General features: G+C 36.5%; 1 protein-coding gene across 3 annotated transcripts in view; it reads right to left on the bottom strand.

The window, feature by feature from the left end:
- LOC145674422 (uncharacterized) overlaps window positions 1-21,724 on the bottom strand; it is a 77,772-nt gene that overhangs the window by 15,620 nt on the left and 40,428 nt on the right. The window contains exons 8-9 of one of the 3 annotated variants that reach the window (XM_081744454.1): window positions 4,150-4,266; window positions 2,866-2,958 (exon numbers count right to left, since the gene is read on the bottom strand). In XM_081744454.1, the coding sequence (XP_081600580.1) occupies window positions 2,866-2,958; window positions 4,150-4,266 (210 nt within the window). The remainder of the gene's footprint in view (window positions 1-2,865; window positions 2,959-4,149; window positions 4,267-21,724) is intronic. The other 2 variants (XM_081744456.1, XM_081744457.1) reach the window with 2 other exon arrangements.

The raw sequence follows: 21,724 nt of genomic DNA, 5'->3' as shown, positions 1-21,724 counted from the left end.
ACGGGGCCCTGCACAACTTTCTATTTGGTTCAATATTCATGAATTGACTGACATTTAACATGCACGCACTACACCAATGAATTTCCGAGAAAATTGTACATAAATTTGATGTATCACTTGCACCTATTCCCATTTGAAAAACCGAAAATTGAGTCCAATTTGGCGGATCCAAGATGCTTTCGAGGTGTGTAACATATGCTAGAGAAACAGTACTTGATGTAATTTGTTTTGCATATGCTCACATTCATGTCCAGTTATATCTAAAGAAACTAAAAGCAATTTTGTGCCCGAGCGTTACAGTAGTATATGATTGAATTCCTGGGCCGCTAAAATTAGTAAAAATACACATTGGGCCGCAGAGAACTTTGCATTTGAATAAATTTGACATGAATCGCGAGCGGACACTTCGCGAATTTACCTTGTGAGTATCAGAGAAGGGAGATTATTTGAAAATTGAGACATTACCATGTTAGTGTGTCTTTATTATTATTATTATTAATACGTTGTGTTAATGAAAACTTGTTAAGTATTCACGACCTCATGTAATTTTGTGTTAGCTACACATATTAAGCATTTACCCGCCATCCAATAATATGTAAATAATTTCTGAAAGGAATAACCACAAATAGCAGTAGCTCGGCCTCTCCTTGAATCATTTATAAAGATTAAGTAACTGTTTTGTAATCATATTGACGGTGTTAAGGTAAAAGGTCGTAACCCTCAAAAAATTGAAAATGTGGATTTTTATCTTATTCAGCTTACTATAGATCAGGCCATAGGTGAGAAAAATATTGTAAGCTTGTGTGTATTATTTAATCAAATAAACCACTTTTTATACTTGTGTCTTGCAAGGATATAAATGGGAGTTAGAGGTTGTTTTTTTTTTTTTTGCTCTCCTGAAAAAAGTTAAAGAAATGGGCTTACGACGTTTTACCTTAAGAGGCTTCATCCCCGCGAAATTAAAATACCGCTAATTTTACAGTAATTATGTGATATCTTCAAATAGATTAAAGATAATCGAAATATGGAACAAGAGCCCCCTAGACAATGTCATTTTACATGAGATACCGTTATCATGACTCGCTAATCTGCTTTCGATTTCGAGCCATTTTGAAAATCGGCATTTATTTTCGAGTTTGTAAACGGCTGTCAACGGAAAGCCACTAGGTGACTTGTGATAACGGTACCTCACGCAAAATAATATTGTCTAGGGCGCTCTTGTTCCACATTTTAATTATATCTTATATATTTGAAGATATCACAAAATTACTGTAAAATTAGCGGTATTTTAATTTCGCCGGGGTAAGGCCTTTTAACACCGTCGATATAAATTATATTCTAAATGCTATTATCCTTCTTAAAATTCACTATACCATTTATACTACATGTACGGTCAAATTCAGAAAAACAACAGAGCAGGAAACAGTTTTACCGACAATTTTTCACGATAAACAATAATAATAATAATAATAAACACTTTTTAGACTTCCAAACTATGATATGCATAAATGTCACAAGTCCTATAAAACGCCTTTGTCCGCCCGTCAGTCGACAGGTGTCAGAGAACAAACGGTTGGAGATATCGAGATCCGGTTTTTTGCAATCAATTCATTGTCCCAAGAGTAGATTTCATCTTATTTATTTAACCCTATATTCAAGCTCAAAGTGGTTCACATTAGCAATTTCCGGTTTCAACACTTATCGCCATAGAACAAAAACGGTTACAAATAGCGGCAAGCAGTTTTCTTCAAACAATCTAGGGTTTCAGTAGAACTTATCAGCACAACCCAAACATTCTACCGATTCCGGTAGTGGCTGAAATTTACTACTACTTTCGGTATCAATACTAATTTTTATAGAGCAAAAACGGTAAGAAATATCGATATGGTTTAAACCAATCGGTTCAGCGTCCCAAGAATAGGTTCGATTTTCTCTGCTAACTCACTATTCAAACTGGAAGTGGTTCAAATTAGCAATTTCTGGTTTCAACATTTATAACCATAGAACAAAAATGGTATTAGATAACATCAAGCGATTTCTGCAAACGATTCAGGGTCTCAAAAGTACATAGCATCACAACTTAACACTACCAACACCATAAATGGTTGAAATTTACTACTTTCGGTTTCAGTACAGATTTCTGTTGAGCAAAAAACGGTACGATCTGTAGGAATGCGATTTCGTGCAATCGATTCAGCGCCCCAAGGATAGGTTCCATCTCCTCCGGAAATAGTTCAAAATATCCACTTCCGGTTTCAACATTTATAACCATTCACAACCCGCAACATTCTACCAAAACCGAAAGTGTTAGAGATTAATGACTTCCGGTTTCAATCTAAATTGTCATAGAACAAAAAGTCATGCATAGGGTGTAATAGCTTTCTGATATGGATTTAAACGGCATCGAAAGTGTCACTGTTAATCACAGCGTCCCCGAAAATATGGATTCGGAACTAATGTCCTCCCCCTCCCCATGTTGCGGGGCATGGCATCGGAAGTATCAATGTTCATCTCAGTGACCCAAAAATCTATAGATTCGACACTAATATCGGTCATTTTTAGTTATTTTTAAATGTCTCTCACCGCCCTCTAATTTACGCCGTCAAAGTGATATGATAAAATCCATGCCAAGTCCGAACTTCATTTACGTCGAAAAGTTAATAGAGATCGGTCAGGTGGTTCAAGAGATTAAGAGTCAACAACATAGTTACTTTCAATTTATAATATAGATTGCAACCAGAATTCGCAGATACATTCTTCAAGCTTGAGAACTGAATTCCCATAGTTTGGAAGTCTATCATAGTTTTACATTGTGAAACGAAATTCACATGGCAAAATGGAATATAAATTAAAAAGAAAAAATACCTTAACATTTTCACTAGTCTCTTCTTCACAAAATCTCTCCAATGTGATACGTATATTCAGCTTACACTCTTCTCTAGCATGTCTAACACACTGCTGTAAATAATAAATTAAAGTGCAGTTATATTCATCTTCAGTCAGACTTCTTTATTAATCTCTTCAGTAGATTTTCTCTTCAGATTCTGTAACAAGTACCATGTCGTCTGCAAATCGTATACATCTAATCATTCTACCTCCTACCGAAATTCTGTTCTCCCTATGTAGGCTCGTTTTAGCTATCTCTTCTAGATAGATATTACACATCGTTGGTAAGAGACAGCATCCATATCGAACTCCCCTTCTAACTGGATTCCCCTCTGTCATTTCCTTCCCTACTCTAACACTTATTTGAGCTCGTCCGTGGCTAAGCGGTTAGCGTACGCGCCTTTGGCGTGGGAGGCCCGGGTTCGATTCCCGGTGGGAGCTCATGTGGTTCGGATTCCACGTTAATCAGTAGGTCCACGTCTCATACAGCCTCGCTGCTGAACGGGACGTTAAACTCAAAATCAACTCAACTCTAACACTTATTTGTTGGTTCATATATACGTTTTTTTGTAAATCCTCGATCTTTTAAAGGCATAGTCGTATATATATAAAATTATTTAATTATATTTCTTCTGTCCAACCGACTCCTAATTGCTATTTAAACAGTATTCTTTAAGTTCTTATGAGGTTGCTACGAATGAAATATCCGCCCCATGTACTCCATTTCCAAAGGAAACGGAAAATTACAGCAGCGAGGCCACGTGTCCCCATTACGATCAAGACACCTGTACAAACACGGACTGCCCTCATGAATTTGCTAAAACGAATATTCTAGAATAGAAAAATAAATAAAACATTGCACAATAAAAGTAAAAACAAGACAAAACATATAAAAGAGTAAATAGAAAAAAGTGAAATAAAATCTTTACGTTTTACGTCCCACGGTTATTCCGGCTAGGCTAATGAAGACGGTGATATTGAGAAATGAAGGAAATGATGGAATGAAGCAAGTGAAAGGAAACGGGAGAAACCCGAAAAAACCCACGCACACGATGTTTGCCCACCACAAAGCTCACTTGGCGCGAGCTTGGATCGAACCAGGTTACACCACGTACTAGAGTTGAACGCTCTATCACTGAGCCACCGCGTAAATAGATAGAAATAAACCCTATAACAATAAAGAGCAAATAATAATAATAATAATAATAAATATAAGATTAGAAGATCAAAGATAAATTAATAAAAAAAATTAAGTTTCCTTACCTTCGGAAAATGCCGAAGGCATTGCCGTATGAAAATCTCCTTGTCCACAACGTTCGGATTACGGACCCTCCGATCTGAGTTCTCTTCAATTCCACTTTCAGTCGTTTGTTTTTCTTCCTGAAAAATAGTATTATGATAAAGTGAAAGTGAAAATATAAAAACCATCCTAGGCCCGAACCACATCAATGTTGAAAATTTGATCGAGATTGGTCAGGCTTTGGGATACGTATATGCTAGAGCTCCAGAGCAAGCTAGAGGAGGGATGACCAGTCGCAGACTGATGTATTTCTTTGCAATTCTCTCGGTTATATAGATGCTAGAAGTGAGGTGGTGGTGGTGCTGTTCCCTCGTTGTCATGTGATCAGTAGTGTCACTGTGGTCTATGCCGTGTGCACCCATAATAATCCATTGTAAGACGCACATAGTTGATGTTTGTAAATAGAAGTACATGTTGGGTGTTTGTAAACACAACTATGCAGGATATTGCAATATAATGACTGTGAAAAAAACATCGAAATTTCAACGGATTTACGTTTCATAGATACCGAAAAAGTTATTTTTTTGACATACGTCCGTCCGTTCGTCCTTACAGACAGTCGAATAGAGACCATAGAGTCACAGTATGTCAGCTAAATTTACAACAGTTTTCACGCGATTCTTCAGGGAGTTTCGAATTTTCTTCCTACCCTTAAAAATAATAGTAGTTTATTAAATTGTGAAAAAAAAAAAAAAAAAAAAAAAAAAAAATGTGATCTCAAAAACTGCTCTAACGATTTTCTTCGTATTTTACAAATCAATTTTTCAATGACAGACCCATACTGTCATTACTAGGGCTCGGAAGTTCAAGACCTAAAAAATGCCTAAAAAGGACCTATAGGAAGACCTAAAAATATCTTTAAAAAAAGGACCTAAAAACTGGAAAAAAGAACGTAAAAATAAGACCCAATTTAATTAGAATTACACATTTAATGGATATGTATTCCTGGGAGTGAGTTTTTCGGACGATTATCTCAAAAAAACAACTCAAAACACGTAATATATTTCATTGATAACCTGACCATATGACCAGGGGCGGATCCAGGGGGAGGGGGGAGCGATCGTTCCCTCCCAGAAGAACAAATTTTCTTATTTTCTATATAAATAAAATCCATCCCAGAGTTTGGAGCTCTTAAAACTAGCTCTAAGTAGCAGTATTACAACCCACCGCCTCCCTCCAGAAGTCCGTCCTGGATCCGTCTCTGCATATGACATACCTCATTTATCTTCAAAAAATCTACGATCGGTAGTTTATTCTTAGGATGTTTTTTTTTTTTTTCGGGTGATTTTCTCAAAAACGACTCAGGCGATTTTATTCATACTTCATTAAGAACCTGACAATATGACAACAAATTTGTCCCGAAAAAAATCTACGAAGGGTAGTTTGTTCTTGGGGTGAATATTTTTCTCGGACGATTTTCTCAAAAACAACTCAAGCGATATCGTTCATATTTCGTAATTATATTTCCCATTAATAACATAATGTGGCGTAACTCATTTTTCCTGAAAAAATCTACAAGGAGTAGTTTGTTTTTGGAGAGTGAGTTTTTACGATTTTCAGAAAAAACGACAAGTGATTTTATTCATATGTCATAAGTAAGTATTTTATTAACAACTCTATAATATTGCGTAATTTAGTCCTTACGAAGAAATTCTCAAGGAGTAAATGTAGTAGTTTGCTCTTAAGGATGAGTTTTTTTTTCTTTCTTCATCAAACTGTCTTCTCAAAAATGACACAGGTGTTTTTGTACACATTTCATAAATAAATATTTTAATACTATTTCTATAATGTTGTATAAACCATTTTCATGAGAATATCCACAAGTAGTAATTTACTGTTGAAGGTGATTTTTTTTTTTGTTTTGTTTTTTTTAACGGTTTTATAAAATACGACTCATGCGATCTTGTTATTTTATAAACATATTATTTCGTTCGTAACCCTAACATATGGAAGTCTCGTTACCATTTTCAATTCAATACGCTGTTGCCAAACTGCTTATTTTAAGGGAATTTTAAAACAAATCAAGCTTGTAATTAAGATTTGAAGGAGTGTGCATGCAGAAAATTCTCTGCACTATACTTTCGAGTTGGCAGTGTCCTGTTTCACGAGTTCGCCGAATGTGTGAAATGTTTCACCAATGTTAAGCCTAGCATATTTGTACTCAACAATATTGTTAGACAAACAACAATTTACTTACCCCATTGATTTTATGACAAGATTTAACAAATGATATAAATTCAATATAATTCGCCTTATAATATTTCCATAAACGCTAGTTCAGAAAAAAATACGTAAGCTGATCAATAGAGACTGATCATCAGTGCTTATGAGGTGAATATAAAAGCAAGGCACTGAAAACGAAACACGTCTGTGTAGTGGTAGAACTGGCAAACAGATCAAGCAAGTTTGGAGGCCATGACGTCAAGAATGTGACGTTGGCAGCCGTTCAAGCGCACACAGTTTCAGTTTCGCATAAGGCAACATGGAAGTGAGACGCGAAGGACAGTATAGAAATTCTGCTGATTATCTTGCACAGATCAACGTTCCGTGTGTACCCTACCCTCCATATAGCCCTGATTTAGCCCCTTGCGATTTCTTTCTTTTTCCAACTTTGAAGAAATACCTCCGGAGACGGCGTTTCACATCTTCAGGGGCAGTAGTGAAAGCTGCGGAGGCGATTTTGAAGGAGCTGTCCAAAAAGTGGCTTCCAGCATATCTTTGACTAGCAAAAACGTGGGACAAGTGCATTGCACGTAATGGAGACTATTAAAAAAATCAACATTTGGAGGATTGGTACAGGTAATTATGTTTTATACATTTATGATCATTCTTAATTGATCAGCTCTCGTATATTAATATAATTTATAATTAAACATTATTGGAAAAGTTAAATGTCATGGTATGGGCAGAGATAACCTAGCAATAATTCAATTAATTCCTGTAGGTTAATACCTCGAATGACTGCAATTTTTTTAAGAAAATGACAGTATTGTGAAATGTACGAAGATTATGGAGAAAATTAAAAAAAATTACTTACACCCATAAGTTAAACATACATTAAAATAAGGACAGGTTTTACAGATGCACTACAGACGTTGAACAGGCACACAATTATCTGTCAATGAAGATAAGCAAGCAAAATGATGGTGATAAGCAAGCAATTTCAATGAACAAGCAACCGTCACCTTACTACGAAATACAAAACCACAGCACAATCATGCGACATACTACATAGTGAAAGCCAAGTTTCTAAATAAATAAATAAATAAATAAAAAATTAAAAAAAATAAAAAATGAAGAAAAAACACAAAGGAATTCAGACACCAGAAACAAGCAAGACCGAATATTTTGAAATCATACCTTGCATCTCGGATCCAAAGTCCGAAACTACATCACAAAATCAGTGAAGACGAAGATTGACGTAATGGACGAAATCGATTATAGTGAGTAGTACACTAAAATAAATAAATAAAATGTGAGACGTAATCTATATATAAAAGAATAAATTCACTGACTTCTATTTCACTCACCAACAGATCTCCGAAACTCTGAAGCATAGAATCTTGAAAATTTCAGGAAATGTTTCACTTGCAGCCTACACTGTAGATAAGACGATATTCTGCGAAATACATAACTGTTTATCTTTCACCAGATCTAACAAACTGTCAAAGGGAAAAACCTGGTGCTGACCGCACGCCACTAGAAACCTCTGTACAGAGGGGAGACGGGATAAAGATTGCAAAAAGGACGACTGTATGTTCAGAATCTGGGGTACAAAATGGTTTATGCTTGGCCTTTTCCGTATGCAAAGCAGTGTGGTAATTGAAGGGGGAAAAGGGGAGAAATTTCCAGGCACCTCTGAACACTTCTCTGGAACCTCGTTCCCTTTGTGCTTTCTAGAGGTGAACTTGGTAATGGCTTAAACCTTCATGTCTAATTACAAAAATTAAATTTATATACAAATAAGAAATCAACATCTTAGTTCTTGTGACGTGTCAGTTGCTGAATTGTTATTCTAGTTTGTGTTTTATTATTCTTGTTTTTGTTATTGTTGTTGTTAATTGTTGATTTGTTATAATTGATTTTTTTTTTATCGTAATGATTTTATTGAATAATTTGATGTGTTACGAATCTCTGCAAGAACGGCAAAATAATGCACAGGTTAGGGAATGAAATCATTAAGATGAATCGTTAATCGATTTCTGTGATGAAGAAGCTAAAAGTAAGCAATGCATTGTCCCTCGTGCAACAATTCCAACAGGTACTTCCGTGTCTACAATTAACAACATCCGCAAAGAATCAGATGAAAGAAATGTGAGGTCACTGCAGAGGAAACTGTTAACTCCTGGGAAACAAAAAATATTGTTCCTTTGAGGACGCACAGTGGAGTATTACGACCATAAACCTGGCCAAAAAGGCAAATTTTAAAATCCACCACATAGGTGTGAAAAGCACTCCCGCGCCAAGGGGACATATCTGTGAGTCACACAATGACCACTTCCGGTGCCTGAGTCACTCCTGGTGGGTCACAACCCTAGTTGATGTTTGGGTATCAGTCTGCGCGGGTGTGTGTTTCACAAGTTCATACTTTTCGTATTCGATCAGTTTATAGTTTTCTGTGAGACTGTATATAAAAGGATCAACTTCATACTTTTCTTGGATGTAACAGAATGTAAGAGCTTTTGATTTATGTACGTACATTTGCATTACTATTATTCTTTTTATTTTTTCTATTCGTCTAAACATAGAGTACTTGTTTTACTATAAATTTTTGCAGAACATTTATTACCACAGTGATTCTAACACTGTGTCAAGCTCTGTCAAGCTTTATCCCATTGATATTCTGAATCAGTGGTATACTACTTATTTGATTCAAAAATAAAATTTCCCGCAACCAGTTGCTTTTTCCTTATATATATACTTTTGTAACATGATGCAGATAGATTTTCAATAAATCGAAGTGATAATTACTGCCCATAATGAGGTTGAAACACAAAAATCAAATTATTATACTGTATGTACTGCGTAAAAAGGGTGAATATAAATAACAGAATTGTAAAACATTGATTTTGTAATATACACACGTATTTATATACAAAATATATGCATATGAGCCAGAAATGCACAGAAACGAAACCCTTTAGCCGTCATTTTAATTTACTTTCACATAAAATATATTTAATTAGTATAAAACATTATTATCGTTATATACTCAGTTTTTATTTGTTTATTTTTTTAGGATTCTGAAGATGGAGAAAGAGTTTAAAAGGCGAGAACTCTACGAGTTAGTTAAGGAATGCGAAATCAGAGCTATTGAAGAAAAGTTACTATACATGGAAAACAGAGTAGCAGAAATGACAAAATGTCCCAAAGCTCAAAGAAGTGCCCTGAAACGGTCTCTCCGATATTTTAAAACCCAATTTAAACAAAGATGGTCACAGTCACACAACGAGGAGGAAAGATTTTTGCAGCAGAATGAAGATTGGTTGGCGGGTGGTGTAAAGGTGCCAACATTTTCATCTAGAGTTCCAGGCCGCCCTGAAAAGGAATTTCAAGAGTCCAGCGAAAGGAGTACACGGAGGAAAACTGAAGAGTTAAGACAGCAGACTACCCCTGAAGAATTAACATTCGCTGCTTCCATGAGCCTAAGGGCTGCAGGTAATCTTGATGTAGCAGATTTGTTTAAACAAATCACGGAAACCCCAACTAGGGCTTCTAAATTCAAAAAGGTATTAGGAAGTTCCGAGCATATTGAAATAAAGAAACATACACCTACTGAGGCATTAGGCATTTTGATAGATGCAGAATTAACCAAACATCAGTATGAAGCCATACGGGATGCAAATAAAAAGATATATCCCTATTATTCATTGGTAAAGGAGGCTAAAAAGCAGTGCTATTCACCCGAGGATTCAATTACCATTACCGAATCACTCTCTGAAGTTGAACTGCAGGCATTGCTAGACCACACAACCTCCCGATTATGTAAGTATCTGGAGGAAGTATTGGAACATGTCTCTGTTGAAGAGAAACAAAACTTAGAATTGGTCTCAAAATGGGGGTGTGATGGGTCATAGCAGTCACAATTTAAGCAAAAGTTCTAGAATTTGAGTGAAAGTGATGCAAACATTTTCCAGAGTTCATTTGTTCCCCTTAAACTAATGGTAAACGTAAAGGATAAGAAAAAAGTTATTTGACAAAACCCAACCCCTTCTTCCACTAGGTTGTGTAGACCGATACGTATACGATTTGTACATGAAAGTACAGACATAACAGTAGAAGAGATCAAGTATGTTGAAGACCAAATAAAAGCGTTAAAGAACACTGAAGTTCAGTTAGATGACAACCCAGCTATCATCAAACACTCGGTTTTACTTACAATGGTTCACGGAAAAGTGTGTAACGCGGCATCAGAAACAACGTCAACTGCAAGGTTATATCTGTGGGTTGACGTCAAAAGATTTTAAAAACCTTGAAAAACGTGGTGCTGTAAACCCTGAAAATTTGAAATTTGATCTTTCAACCTACCACACCAGGATTAGATTCCTCGAGTCAGTTCTCCATTTGTCATACAAACTGAACATCAAGAAGTGGCAAGCGAGAAGCCCGGAAGAGAAGAAGAATGTTAGTGAAAGGAAAAAGGAAATCCAGACGAAATGTAAGGAAGAATTAGGACTCCTAGTTGATGTACCTAAACAGGGATTTGGTAGCACCAATGACGGAAACACGGCCAGACGTTTTTTTTTTTTTTTTCTGATCCAGCTACAGCCTCACAAATCACAGGAATACACTTAGATTTGATCACCAGACTGAAAGTCATCCTGGAAACAATAACAAGTGGACACCACATTGATGAGAAAAGGTTTGAAGAATATATGTATGCAACAGCTAAATTATACGTAGAGCATTATGGATGGCACCCCATGACACCGACATTGCATAAGGTCTTAGTGCATGGAGCAACTGTAATAAGACATGCAATAGTACCGATAGGACAACTCTCCGAGGAAGCCGCTGAGGCCAGAAACAAACAGTTCCGGATGTACAGAAGTAAATTTTCAAGGAAATTTAACAGAACAGTATGCAACCGAGATGTCCTCAATCGGCTTTTATTAACTAGTGACCCCTTCATGAGCTGCTCCAGGAAGACATCCAGGAAGAAGAGTAAACCATTCAGCAATGAGGCACTTGCACTTCTTCTACCAGAACCAGCTCAAGGGAGCTCCTCTCGGAGTTTAGAAGAACAAAGTGATGAGGAAGTTGAAAGTGATGAGGACATCTAAACTTCAGCCCCAAAGAACTGTATGTATATGTAAATATTGACAACTCTACACTTTTTATGGTTATAGGTACATGTACACCTTGTCTCAAAAAGGTTGAGCGCATTCTTTATTGGTGTTTTGAGGCAAAAATTTTCTAAGTCCAGCTTCGGGTATCTTCGGGAAAAAGTAAGCCAGGTTCGAACCTCCAAGCCAGCCTTTGCAATCGGGAAAAAGTTTGCAGATGTGTTTTTCTTCTTTTAAATATAATAAGACTTGTTACCAAGTGTTTAAAAAAGCAACATTGATTGAAATACTTAATGATACAATATTTCGAAACCTTTTATTAATGTGAACACATGCTTGTTTGTCATTTAGCTCTCTATACGTAATGGAACATTTAAATACGTTAAAGAATCTTTCCATATGTAAAAGAATGTTCAAAGTTAAGAAATAGAACATAATTATCGCCTGAGTACTAAAATAAAAGTCAAAGTAGAACAGAAACAGCGTTTGTAATGGATATGAATGTCATAATTATCTTGAGATCCGTTATACATCGCTAGAAGCATAGTTCTAGAAGTTCTTGCGTTAGCTCATTGGTAAGCTGTCGGATTTCAAATCTTAAGGTTGAGAGTTCGAATCCCGTCTAGGTTAGTCCTTTTTTTAAAATTATATTTTCCGCAATTCATGAAAAATTATATAAAATAATTACATTAAAATACATAAGTTGTGTATATATAACATAATAATTGCAGAACATAGTAATTATTATGTTTAAAATATAACATCTGAGATAATTTTCACAGTAGGTTGGTATTATATATGAGGATGTAAATACAAGTTAAGAAACTCGTTCAATAGCAATAAATAAATCATGTAGTGTATTTATTTGCAGCTATTTGTCATATAGAGAGTAATTCTCAACATTCATAATACAGAATGTCATTTATGTTCTTGAAAAGTTATTCGATGCATAAACAGAGGGTATAAACAGAGAATCCAAAGTCGGAACGCTCGCAAAAAAAATTCATGAACCCCAAAGGTCACGTGAGCAGACTGGAACTGTCCTTATGAAGCATGCCACAGCAGAAAGTCTTTACATAGATTTTCAATTCAATTCCTAATATATGCTTTTGCAATGTGGTAGTAGTGATGCCTTGAGTCGCCCTCTCTCGCTCGCTCGCTCGCTCACTCTCTATTTATACAGAATATAAAAGTGGATTTATGTGTGTGTTTCAACATAATTCTGATATATCTAGAGCAATTTTAACTATATTTCTTACAGTCTGGAAAAAGAGTACTGTCGGGATACATATCAAAAATGCTAGAAACGGGTCGATATTAGTATCGAATCCATAGTTTCGTGGTCGCTTAGGTGAATAGCTCTACTTTCAATTCAAGTCCAATTAAGCTCCCATTAGCACCCAGGGTGGTTACGTAGCGACATAAAGATATCGAAATCAACCGATATTAGAATCGAATCGTAAGTTTTCAGCGCCGCTAATGGGGCGTTTACACTTAGTCGATTTGCGTTTGATTCAGTTGAATTGACGTCACTTTCAACTTAATCGACCGTGTAAACGGGACTTCAACTTAATCGCTTGCTGATCGAAGGCGACTAATCGACTGGCAACTGAATTGAAAGACGTTCTATTTTCTGTGGTTGAAATAATTGAACACATTCATCGATCTGATTCGGCCTAGTTGCTTCGATTTGTCGGCAAATGCAGCGAGTCGATTTAGTCGTGCGACTAAATCGACCAAGTGTAAACGCCCCATAACAGTGCAGCATTTCCCATTAGTCCACATTAGTCCCATTGAATAGAGGGCAACATATTTGCAGAGTGCGAATTTTAAAACTTGAATAATATTTTAATTTTTTTCCGTATGAAAAAGTTAAAAATCATGAGCAAATATACTATTTCACGAACAATCCTCTTTTACTATTCTAATATGTTTAATAATAGCGTAAGAAATGTAATAGTAATTCAGAACATGTTTCACAGTTGTTATTTTTTGTTACATAGTTGTAGCTGTAGCATGTAGTGAGTGGAATTTAACTGTAATAAATTCACTAGTTAACCATATTCGAATTAAGTTTTATTTTTAAGTTCGGAATGAAGGGGCGGAGAAATATGTAGTTATTGGGGGCACCGTGCTTTTCTACATTTTACTTTCAAGATCTCCATTTTTCTTTTGTCATTTGTTCCTAATAAAAAAAGTTCAGTCACTTTTGGATTGTCATAGGATAGTGGGAGTTGGATTTTGGGTTGCAGCCTGTGAGATTCTAGAGGAGCTAACTGCTTGAAAAAATATTTTTGAATCATCTGTAACATATGAAATAAGGATATGTATCATAAATAATTGAAAGTAACTATGCGTAATCATCACGGTCAAATTGCAAAGTCAAATGAATTGACGTTTGGTATATAATCAGGCTCCAATCCCAACTGGGAAGTTGTCATACGCGTGTCACTTTCATTATAATACATATCCTTAGGGGGAGTAGAAGTCCGAATTTTTGCGAAAAATTTAGTATCTCACAAGCCGTTCAACTGAAAGCTGAAATTCAGCATATAACTCTTTATTAAAAATAAAGAGAATATGCCCTGGCATTTATTAAAATTGTCTTTTATGAGCGGGGGGACGGGGGTGCATTTTCTATATATTGGAAATTGGTAGTGGGTTTATTTGTAAAAATAATCGAAAACGATTGATATTAGTTGAGAAAAAAATTGAGTAATGCAAACTAAAGTTCTTTTTGAATTTTATACCCACTGCTTTCTATTTATAATTGCTGAAGCTGGTGTTTAATATATGGAGCGTTCCGAGCATAAGGCAATCAAGCCATAAAGTTAGAGAAAAATGGCCATAAAATTTGTATTCTAAACTTAATTACATGGGCATTTTCAATTAGTACGGCATGCTTAATTATATAGAAAATTAGTTTCTCTCCCTCTCCTTTTTTTTTTTTTTTTTTTTTTTTTTTACGTTCGTCTACTTTTCTTTGATTCGAAACTTTTAAATTTCACCCTATTTTCTACTGAAATGTGTCTGTAAGGCAACAAAGAAATAATTACATATGATAAATTTAAATTCATTTTAATTCGGAAGATGAGAAACACTTTGCCATTATATATCGTAAAGGTCAGACCCATCAGTATTGTAACAAAGAGGTGCTTGAGCCAATGACGGTAGAAATTCAAACTCCGATAAGTGATAATTTCACAGTCTTGTTTTATTACAAGTGTAATCTCTTTAGTCAATGGAGAGGAGGACGTGGTCATCGGTCAGAGTTGATGTCGATGGGTTTTGGTGGGTCGGAGTTGGTCGCAATGGTTCAGAGTGGTTCATAGTTGGTGGTGGGTCAGAGTGGATCACGATGGTTGATGGGTCAGAGTGGGCCAATGGGTCATTTGGGTGGTGGGTGATAGTGGGTCATGGTGGGTCGTGGATCAAATTTTCATTGACCCACACCATCTCTGGTTAAAATTGTACTAAAGATAAGAGGCACCAAAGATGCATGTCGGCTATTATGCTCAAATTTTGCGCATGGATAGTACTTCACCAGAAAGCAATAAATCTAAAACGGTTCACGGTATCATCTCCTAGAACTCGAGATGTAGGGGTTTGTCTGATTGGCTAAATTAAGACGTCAATGATTTATCCTTCAACAACCAAGCTTTTTATGATCGTTTCCGTGGGGAAGTCAGAAGAACGCGTGTATAGTAATCGTAATATTGATAGTTCGCGTCCACCCCGGGGTATTTGTTTTGTGTTTTATTGATTCACCTAAATATAAACAAATCACACATATAGGCATTTTAACATATTTTGGGAGAGTAATTTTGTGGTTCGTTGGCGTTTCATCGCGTCTCTGCCGCTGGTAGTAAAGTTTTCAAAATGGAACTTGGACCATCACGGATCGTCGCTGCGGGGCCACCAATTTCTGGCGAGAGGTTAATAGTTGACCATCTGTAGTCCACCGACGCTTACAGCTTAGGGTAATGAACGATGTCCTTGCCTTGTAGACTTCATGACTACCGACGTCGGCAGTCAACTGGCTTTTAGTATTCCTTTACTAACCATCTATCGTTCATGTTTGTACACGGTGTTGTCATAATAATAATAATAATAATAATAATAATAATAATAATAATAATAATAATAATAATAATAATTATTATTATTATTATTATTATTATTATTATTATTATTATTATTATTATTATTATTATTATTTGTAGTAACAGTAGTATAATTGATGATAGAATAATTATTGTCTATGTATTGTCTAGGTAGGACTACACACAGGATTTGGCTCGTTTTGGTTCGACTTGACTCTAATCCGAGTCGAGTTGGAAGATATTTTTCTCGCCGAGTCCAAGAGTAGACCTCAAAGATGTCTGTTTCGAGTCGAGTCGAGTTTCAAAGAAAAGTCGTTCGTGCCCATCCCCACTAATGAGAGCTTAATCGTAGTTAAGCGAAATTGAAAGTCTCACTATTTATCTAAGCGACCCCGAAAACTATGAATCTAATATCGATCATTTTCTAGCAATCTTTTATATGTATCCCCCTCCCATTCACCATAGGTAACCCGACAGCACTCTTTGAAACTATAAGAAATGTGGTTAAAATTACTCTAGGCCAGTGCTTCTCAATCCAATTCCTATCACGATCCCCTTTTATCACACGCTCTTGCCAGCGACCCTTTTATAATTTGTTTTATAATAAGCTTGTGTGGGATTTTTAACATACCTATTTCTATAATAGTAGAATCCATTTTTTTGTTTATAGTGAACAGTGCCATGGAAAATCATTGCCCGGGGCGAGAGTATAGTACGATGTCACCGTATATATGAGTGACGTCGACAGACTAGCTACGAAGCGCCACCATGGTTGGCACGAAGCTCAAGAACATTTTCAAAATAAACCCTACCTTTCCTTAATTTTGAGCACATTTTATTACGTTTTTCCTTCTATTTTACACATGTGCACATGCACTTTCCTAACATGAGTAACACACTTCCTCCGAAATTTGTGCCTCTTTTTTCGGCGCCCGGCACTGACAGTGGATACAGTAACTGTAATATGTATATTCCCAACAACGAAGGTGCTGGTTCAAGATGGATGTTAAACTCCTTCATTGAAGAGGCCATTAACGTATCCGATCTAAGCCCACAACTTCTTGACCAAATAATAGAATGATCATGCGACAAGTCTTTGCAACAGGTTTTCTGTAACGAAGACTTGGACAAGTTCTGCCTGATGAGGAGAGAAGAATATCCTGGTCTGGTGATTGCTGCTTTAAAAGTAATAATTCCATTTGCTATATCGTACTTGTGCGAAAGTGTTTTTTTTTTTTTTTTTTTTTTTTTTTTTGGTAAACATTAAAACAAAGATAAGAAATCGCTTATCAGTTGAAAATGGCTTGATAATGTTCGTCATGAAGATTGAACCGGGCATTGCTGCACTAGTGAAATTATACCATGCTTAGGTATCTCATTAGATTTTAATTTTAATTGTATTTCAATGTGCAGGTTTTGTTTCATGTGTATTTTTCTAGTATTTCTATATACAGTTCTCATTAGTTTTATATCATACATCTTTGATTTAAATTCATTTTTAAACAACACTACTAACTAACTAACTCTATGGCCTATGGAACCCGGAGGTTCAATGCCCCGTTCACAAAAGCTCTCCACTAACTTCTATCCTTAGCCAATTGGATCCAGTTTCTACTTTGTATTCTTATCTCAGCGAGATCCATCTTAATATTGTCCTCCCATCTGCGCCTAGGTCTTCCTAATGGTCGTTTTCCGTTTGGTCTTCCAGTCAAGACTTTGAAAGCGTTTCTACTTTCTTCCATTCTAGCTACATGACCTGCCCACCTAAGCCTCTAGACTTGACGACCCTAACAATGTTGGGTAACCGTATAAATTATGTAGTTCCTCGTTATGAAGTTTCCGCCATTCCCCATTCCCGTTCCTCTTGGGTCCGAATATTCGTCTAAGGATCTTAAATACTTTCAGTCTATGTTCTTCCCTCAGAGTAAGCGACTATGGTTCGCAACCATACAGAACAACAGGCATGATTATCGTTTTGTATATTTTAAGCTTCAAATTTCTCGACAGAATTCGCGACGACAAAAGACTTTGAACCGAATAGTAACACGAATTTTACACCCTTTGAAAATGTTCAGTAGACTTATTTTTTATTGTTCTTTACAGTGTGTATAAAAAATAAAAGTATGCCTATCAGAACAAAATTAAAAATAATATTTAAAAATAATTTCTGGTATTATATTCTAACTATATTTATCTCTCCCGCCTATCTTGGCGATCCCCTAGGGTCCGCGACTCCCAGGTTGAGAAACCCTGCTCTAGGCATACATGAGTTATGATGGAACATACATACATACACTTTTATATGTATAAATGCAGATAAGAGAGAGTTGAGAGAGAGCGATTAAGGAATTACCGCTCTCAATCTCTTCACTTTACTTTTGCGATTCGTGAATTTCTTACGTGACAGTTTGGGGCTAGCTAGTTTTTTGTCTTGAATCACGATCCGATTTTCGATATGCTCTAACTAAATGCTGTAATGCGAATATTGAGAAGTTATCTGCGATGAAAGTAGCTGCAAATAAATACATTACATAACTTATTTATTGCTATTACACGATTTTTTAAATTTGTATTCAATATTCACACATAACACACCGACGTTCTGTGAATACCTCAGATGTTATATTTTAAAGATAAGAATTACTTATGTCGTGAAATGTTATGAATATATATATTCAACTGATATATACAACTGATGGTATGAATATATATATTCAATTGATATATACAACTGATGATATGAAAATATATATACAACTGATGAATTGTAATGTAACTATTTTACATAATTTTCATGCATTGAGGAAAGTAGAATATCATAAAAGAATCTCACCTGAACGGGTATCGAACTCACGATTTAAACGCTCGGTGGTGTACCACTGAGCTAACATGACCGCTTTTCGGAAGCTGCTTCTGAAATATAACTGAGCTCATACGTAAATGCTCTTTTCCGTATGGAAATCACAATGACGAAACGAGAGCGTGAATACATAGTCTCGAAATATTGTATCATTAAATATTTCAATCAATGTTACTTTTTTCTACACTTAATACCATTTCAACATGTCTTATTATATTTAACAGAAGGAAAAACATATCTGTACATCTTTTCCCGATTACTAAGGTTGGCTTTGGAGGTTCGAACCAGCAGCTTTAGTTTACTGTTTTCCGAAGATACCCGAAGTTGGACTTCGAAAGTGCTCGTCTCAAAACAGCTATCATCATATCGCTCAATCTGTTTGGTATATGGTATATGTTTTTATACGTGTAAAGTCAGTATAACAATTCATTCTTTAAACAGCTTTTCGTATGTATTAATATTCCTTTATAAAAACTGTTTTTAATATTATTATTACGGCGCACCATTTTCAGATTTCTTTCGCGAGTCGTTGACCAAGTCGTTCGCCACCAGCGTTGCCAGACTCACAGCTCGGAATTATTCCAAAACCTGATTGAACTTATGCTAGATTCGGTCAAATTATGCTAGATCCTCATAATTACTAATTCAGGAGTTTAAAAAAACGAAGTTGAGATACGATAACGTAACTTAAAATACACAGAGAGCAAGAATGCATGGATAGAACTCAATACTTCACGCACCAAAATTTTAACTCAACTAAATTACTGCAGTCGTTTGCCAGACTCAATGGCGTATATATCGTATAAATGAATGCAAAGTTTTTGTTTACATATTTTGAAAGAAAATTACTTCGCAGCATAAGCGGAGTTGGGAATCGTCTGCTGGGGAAGGGGGGGGCAGATTTTTGGTCGGTCTCGGAGCTGTCATTTCAGGAATAAATATGATCATGAATTCAGAAATAAAGATGGTGAAGTTGTCAAAAAGTTGGGGGGAGAATGGCCCCCATAGCTCCGCCCATGCCTCGGAGTTAAAGGATTAGAAAACCCTGGGTGGAGCCACAAAAAAAAAAAAAGCCCAAAGCCGTTCCGAACTTACTTCGGAAAATAGGACTGCCTGTATGGTATACCGAGTGTATGAATCAATGGAAGAGGATACATTTCTGCCGTTCTTTTTCTTCCCACGACCAACTTCTTTCTCATCTCCAGGTTTTATGGCTTTTTGATAAGTTGCTGAAATTGTGCTAGATTTGGGCAGGATGCTAAAAGCAAGATGCTAGATGCTAGAGACATGCAAATTATGCTAGATCTAGCATCATTATGCTAGATCTGGCAACGCTGTTCCCCACAATAGGCGGGTCGTGCAAGTAACCAATCACACGTCAGGTACTAGATTTTACCTATTGCTTCCTTCTCACAGCTCAGAACATTGGTAACTAAGGATACACGTACAGCAGTAATTACTTTATGGGAGTTGGAAGGTTATTCTGCAACTGCAGCTAGCAGGCGAGTAGGTGTCCCGGCCTCTACAGGAAGGCGATGGATTCGGAAATATGGTGCTACAGGTCAGACTGATAATTTACGATCTCCTGGTCGTCCGCATGTGTCAACCGAAGCCCAAGATGCGAGATTAGTAAACGAAGCCCGGTTAGACCCACTAAGGACGTCTAGACAGCTAAGGGAAGTTTCTCTCTGTCTTGGTAAAAAGCATACAGCTCTGCGAAGGCTTCGTCATGCTGGGTTACGTGGCCGTGTTGCTGCCGTGAAGGAAAAACTCTCAGACGACCACAAAATTTACCGTCTCGCGTTTGCACAGGCGAATGTGGGTCTCAATTGGGAAAACGTAGTTTTCTCAGATGAATCCATATTCACAACATCAAAGGAGGGACGCCGTTTTGTGTATCGTCCGAGAGGCACCCGATATGACCATGGATATGTGGCTGCTTGCAATCGCAGTGGCCATGTATCTATTTTATGTTGGGGTTGAATTTCCAGTCGCGGAGCAGGACAGCTTCATAGAATTGAAGGACATCTGGACAATGCTCAGTACTTAGACATTATCAGTAATATCATGGTGCTATCTGTACGAGTATTTCAGCCTGATGGTGTAATTCAGTTCCAGCAATACCAGTCGCCAATACATACTTCCCGTGTGATTCAGGAATGGTTCGCAGGGCATCCTGAGATTGATTTAATCGACTGGCCGCTCGTGGAGCAGACCTCAATCTCATGGAAAATATGTGGGCAGAAGTGAAGCGTACTCTAAGGGAAAGTTGGCCTGAGGCAGATCCACCAAGAACTCAGGGTGACCTGTGGCATCTTGTTTCCGAAGCATGGCTGGAGGTAGGGGAAGGAGATAGATTTGTCACCCATGTAATAGATTCCATGCCCAGAAGAATGGAGCGTGTAATAAATTCAGAAGGGTCTTGGACACAATATTAATGTCCCCGCCTTAACTCCCGAAAACAGCCCTTTTCAGGGCTACCTAAACGCTTCTGAAAATATTTCTAGAAGTAAACCACTCCTTGTATCCGATTTCTGTGCAATCCTACTAACAAAAGAATGATTATTAGCTGTAGGCTTTGAACTCAAGACCTCTTTATTGGCAAGTCCGTACTCTACCAGTGAGCTAACATGAACACGCAAACCCAACCTGAAGAAACACGACTTTCAATTTCTGGTATTCGATGACAATGATGCTCATATACTTGGCAAATGTTGTATTCAACTTGGGATATTCCGCAACACACACACACACACACATAAACAAAGCGAAAGAGAGAGAGAGAGAGGGAGAGATGAATATACAAAAGCATATTCAACGTATTCGAATGAGACTCTAAGTAACGACATTCCGTTCTAAAGAGAGTTTGTGTTTCTTCCCGTGACGTTAAGGGGATCGGGAAAAGTTATGTGTCTTGAGCAGGATACGACTTTGGATACTCTGTTTATACACTTTCTATATCCGTAGGAATATATTGTATTTCACGAATGTAAATGACATGCTGTAATGAGAATATTGAGAAGTTACATCTGTATGACAAATAGATGCAAATAAATACACTACATAACTTATTTATTGCTATTGAACGAGTTTCTTAAGTTGAATTTACATCCTCATATATAATACCGACCTACTGTGAAAATTATCTCAGATGTTATATTTTAAACATAATAATTACTATGTTCTGCAATGATTATGTTATATATACACAACTTATGTATTCTAATGTAATTATTTTATATAATTTTTCATGCAAATATAATTTAAAAAAAAAGGACTAACCTAGACG

The sequence above is a fragment of the Thermobia domestica genome, chromosome 17 (assembly GCF_964235325.1).
Source record: "Thermobia domestica chromosome 17, izTheDome1.hap1.1, whole genome shotgun sequence".
NCBI lineage: Eukaryota > Metazoa > Arthropoda > Insecta > Zygentoma > Lepismatidae > Thermobia > Thermobia domestica.
Note: the sequence above shows the minus strand (reverse complement) of the source record. Positions and strands in the feature narration are given on the sequence as shown.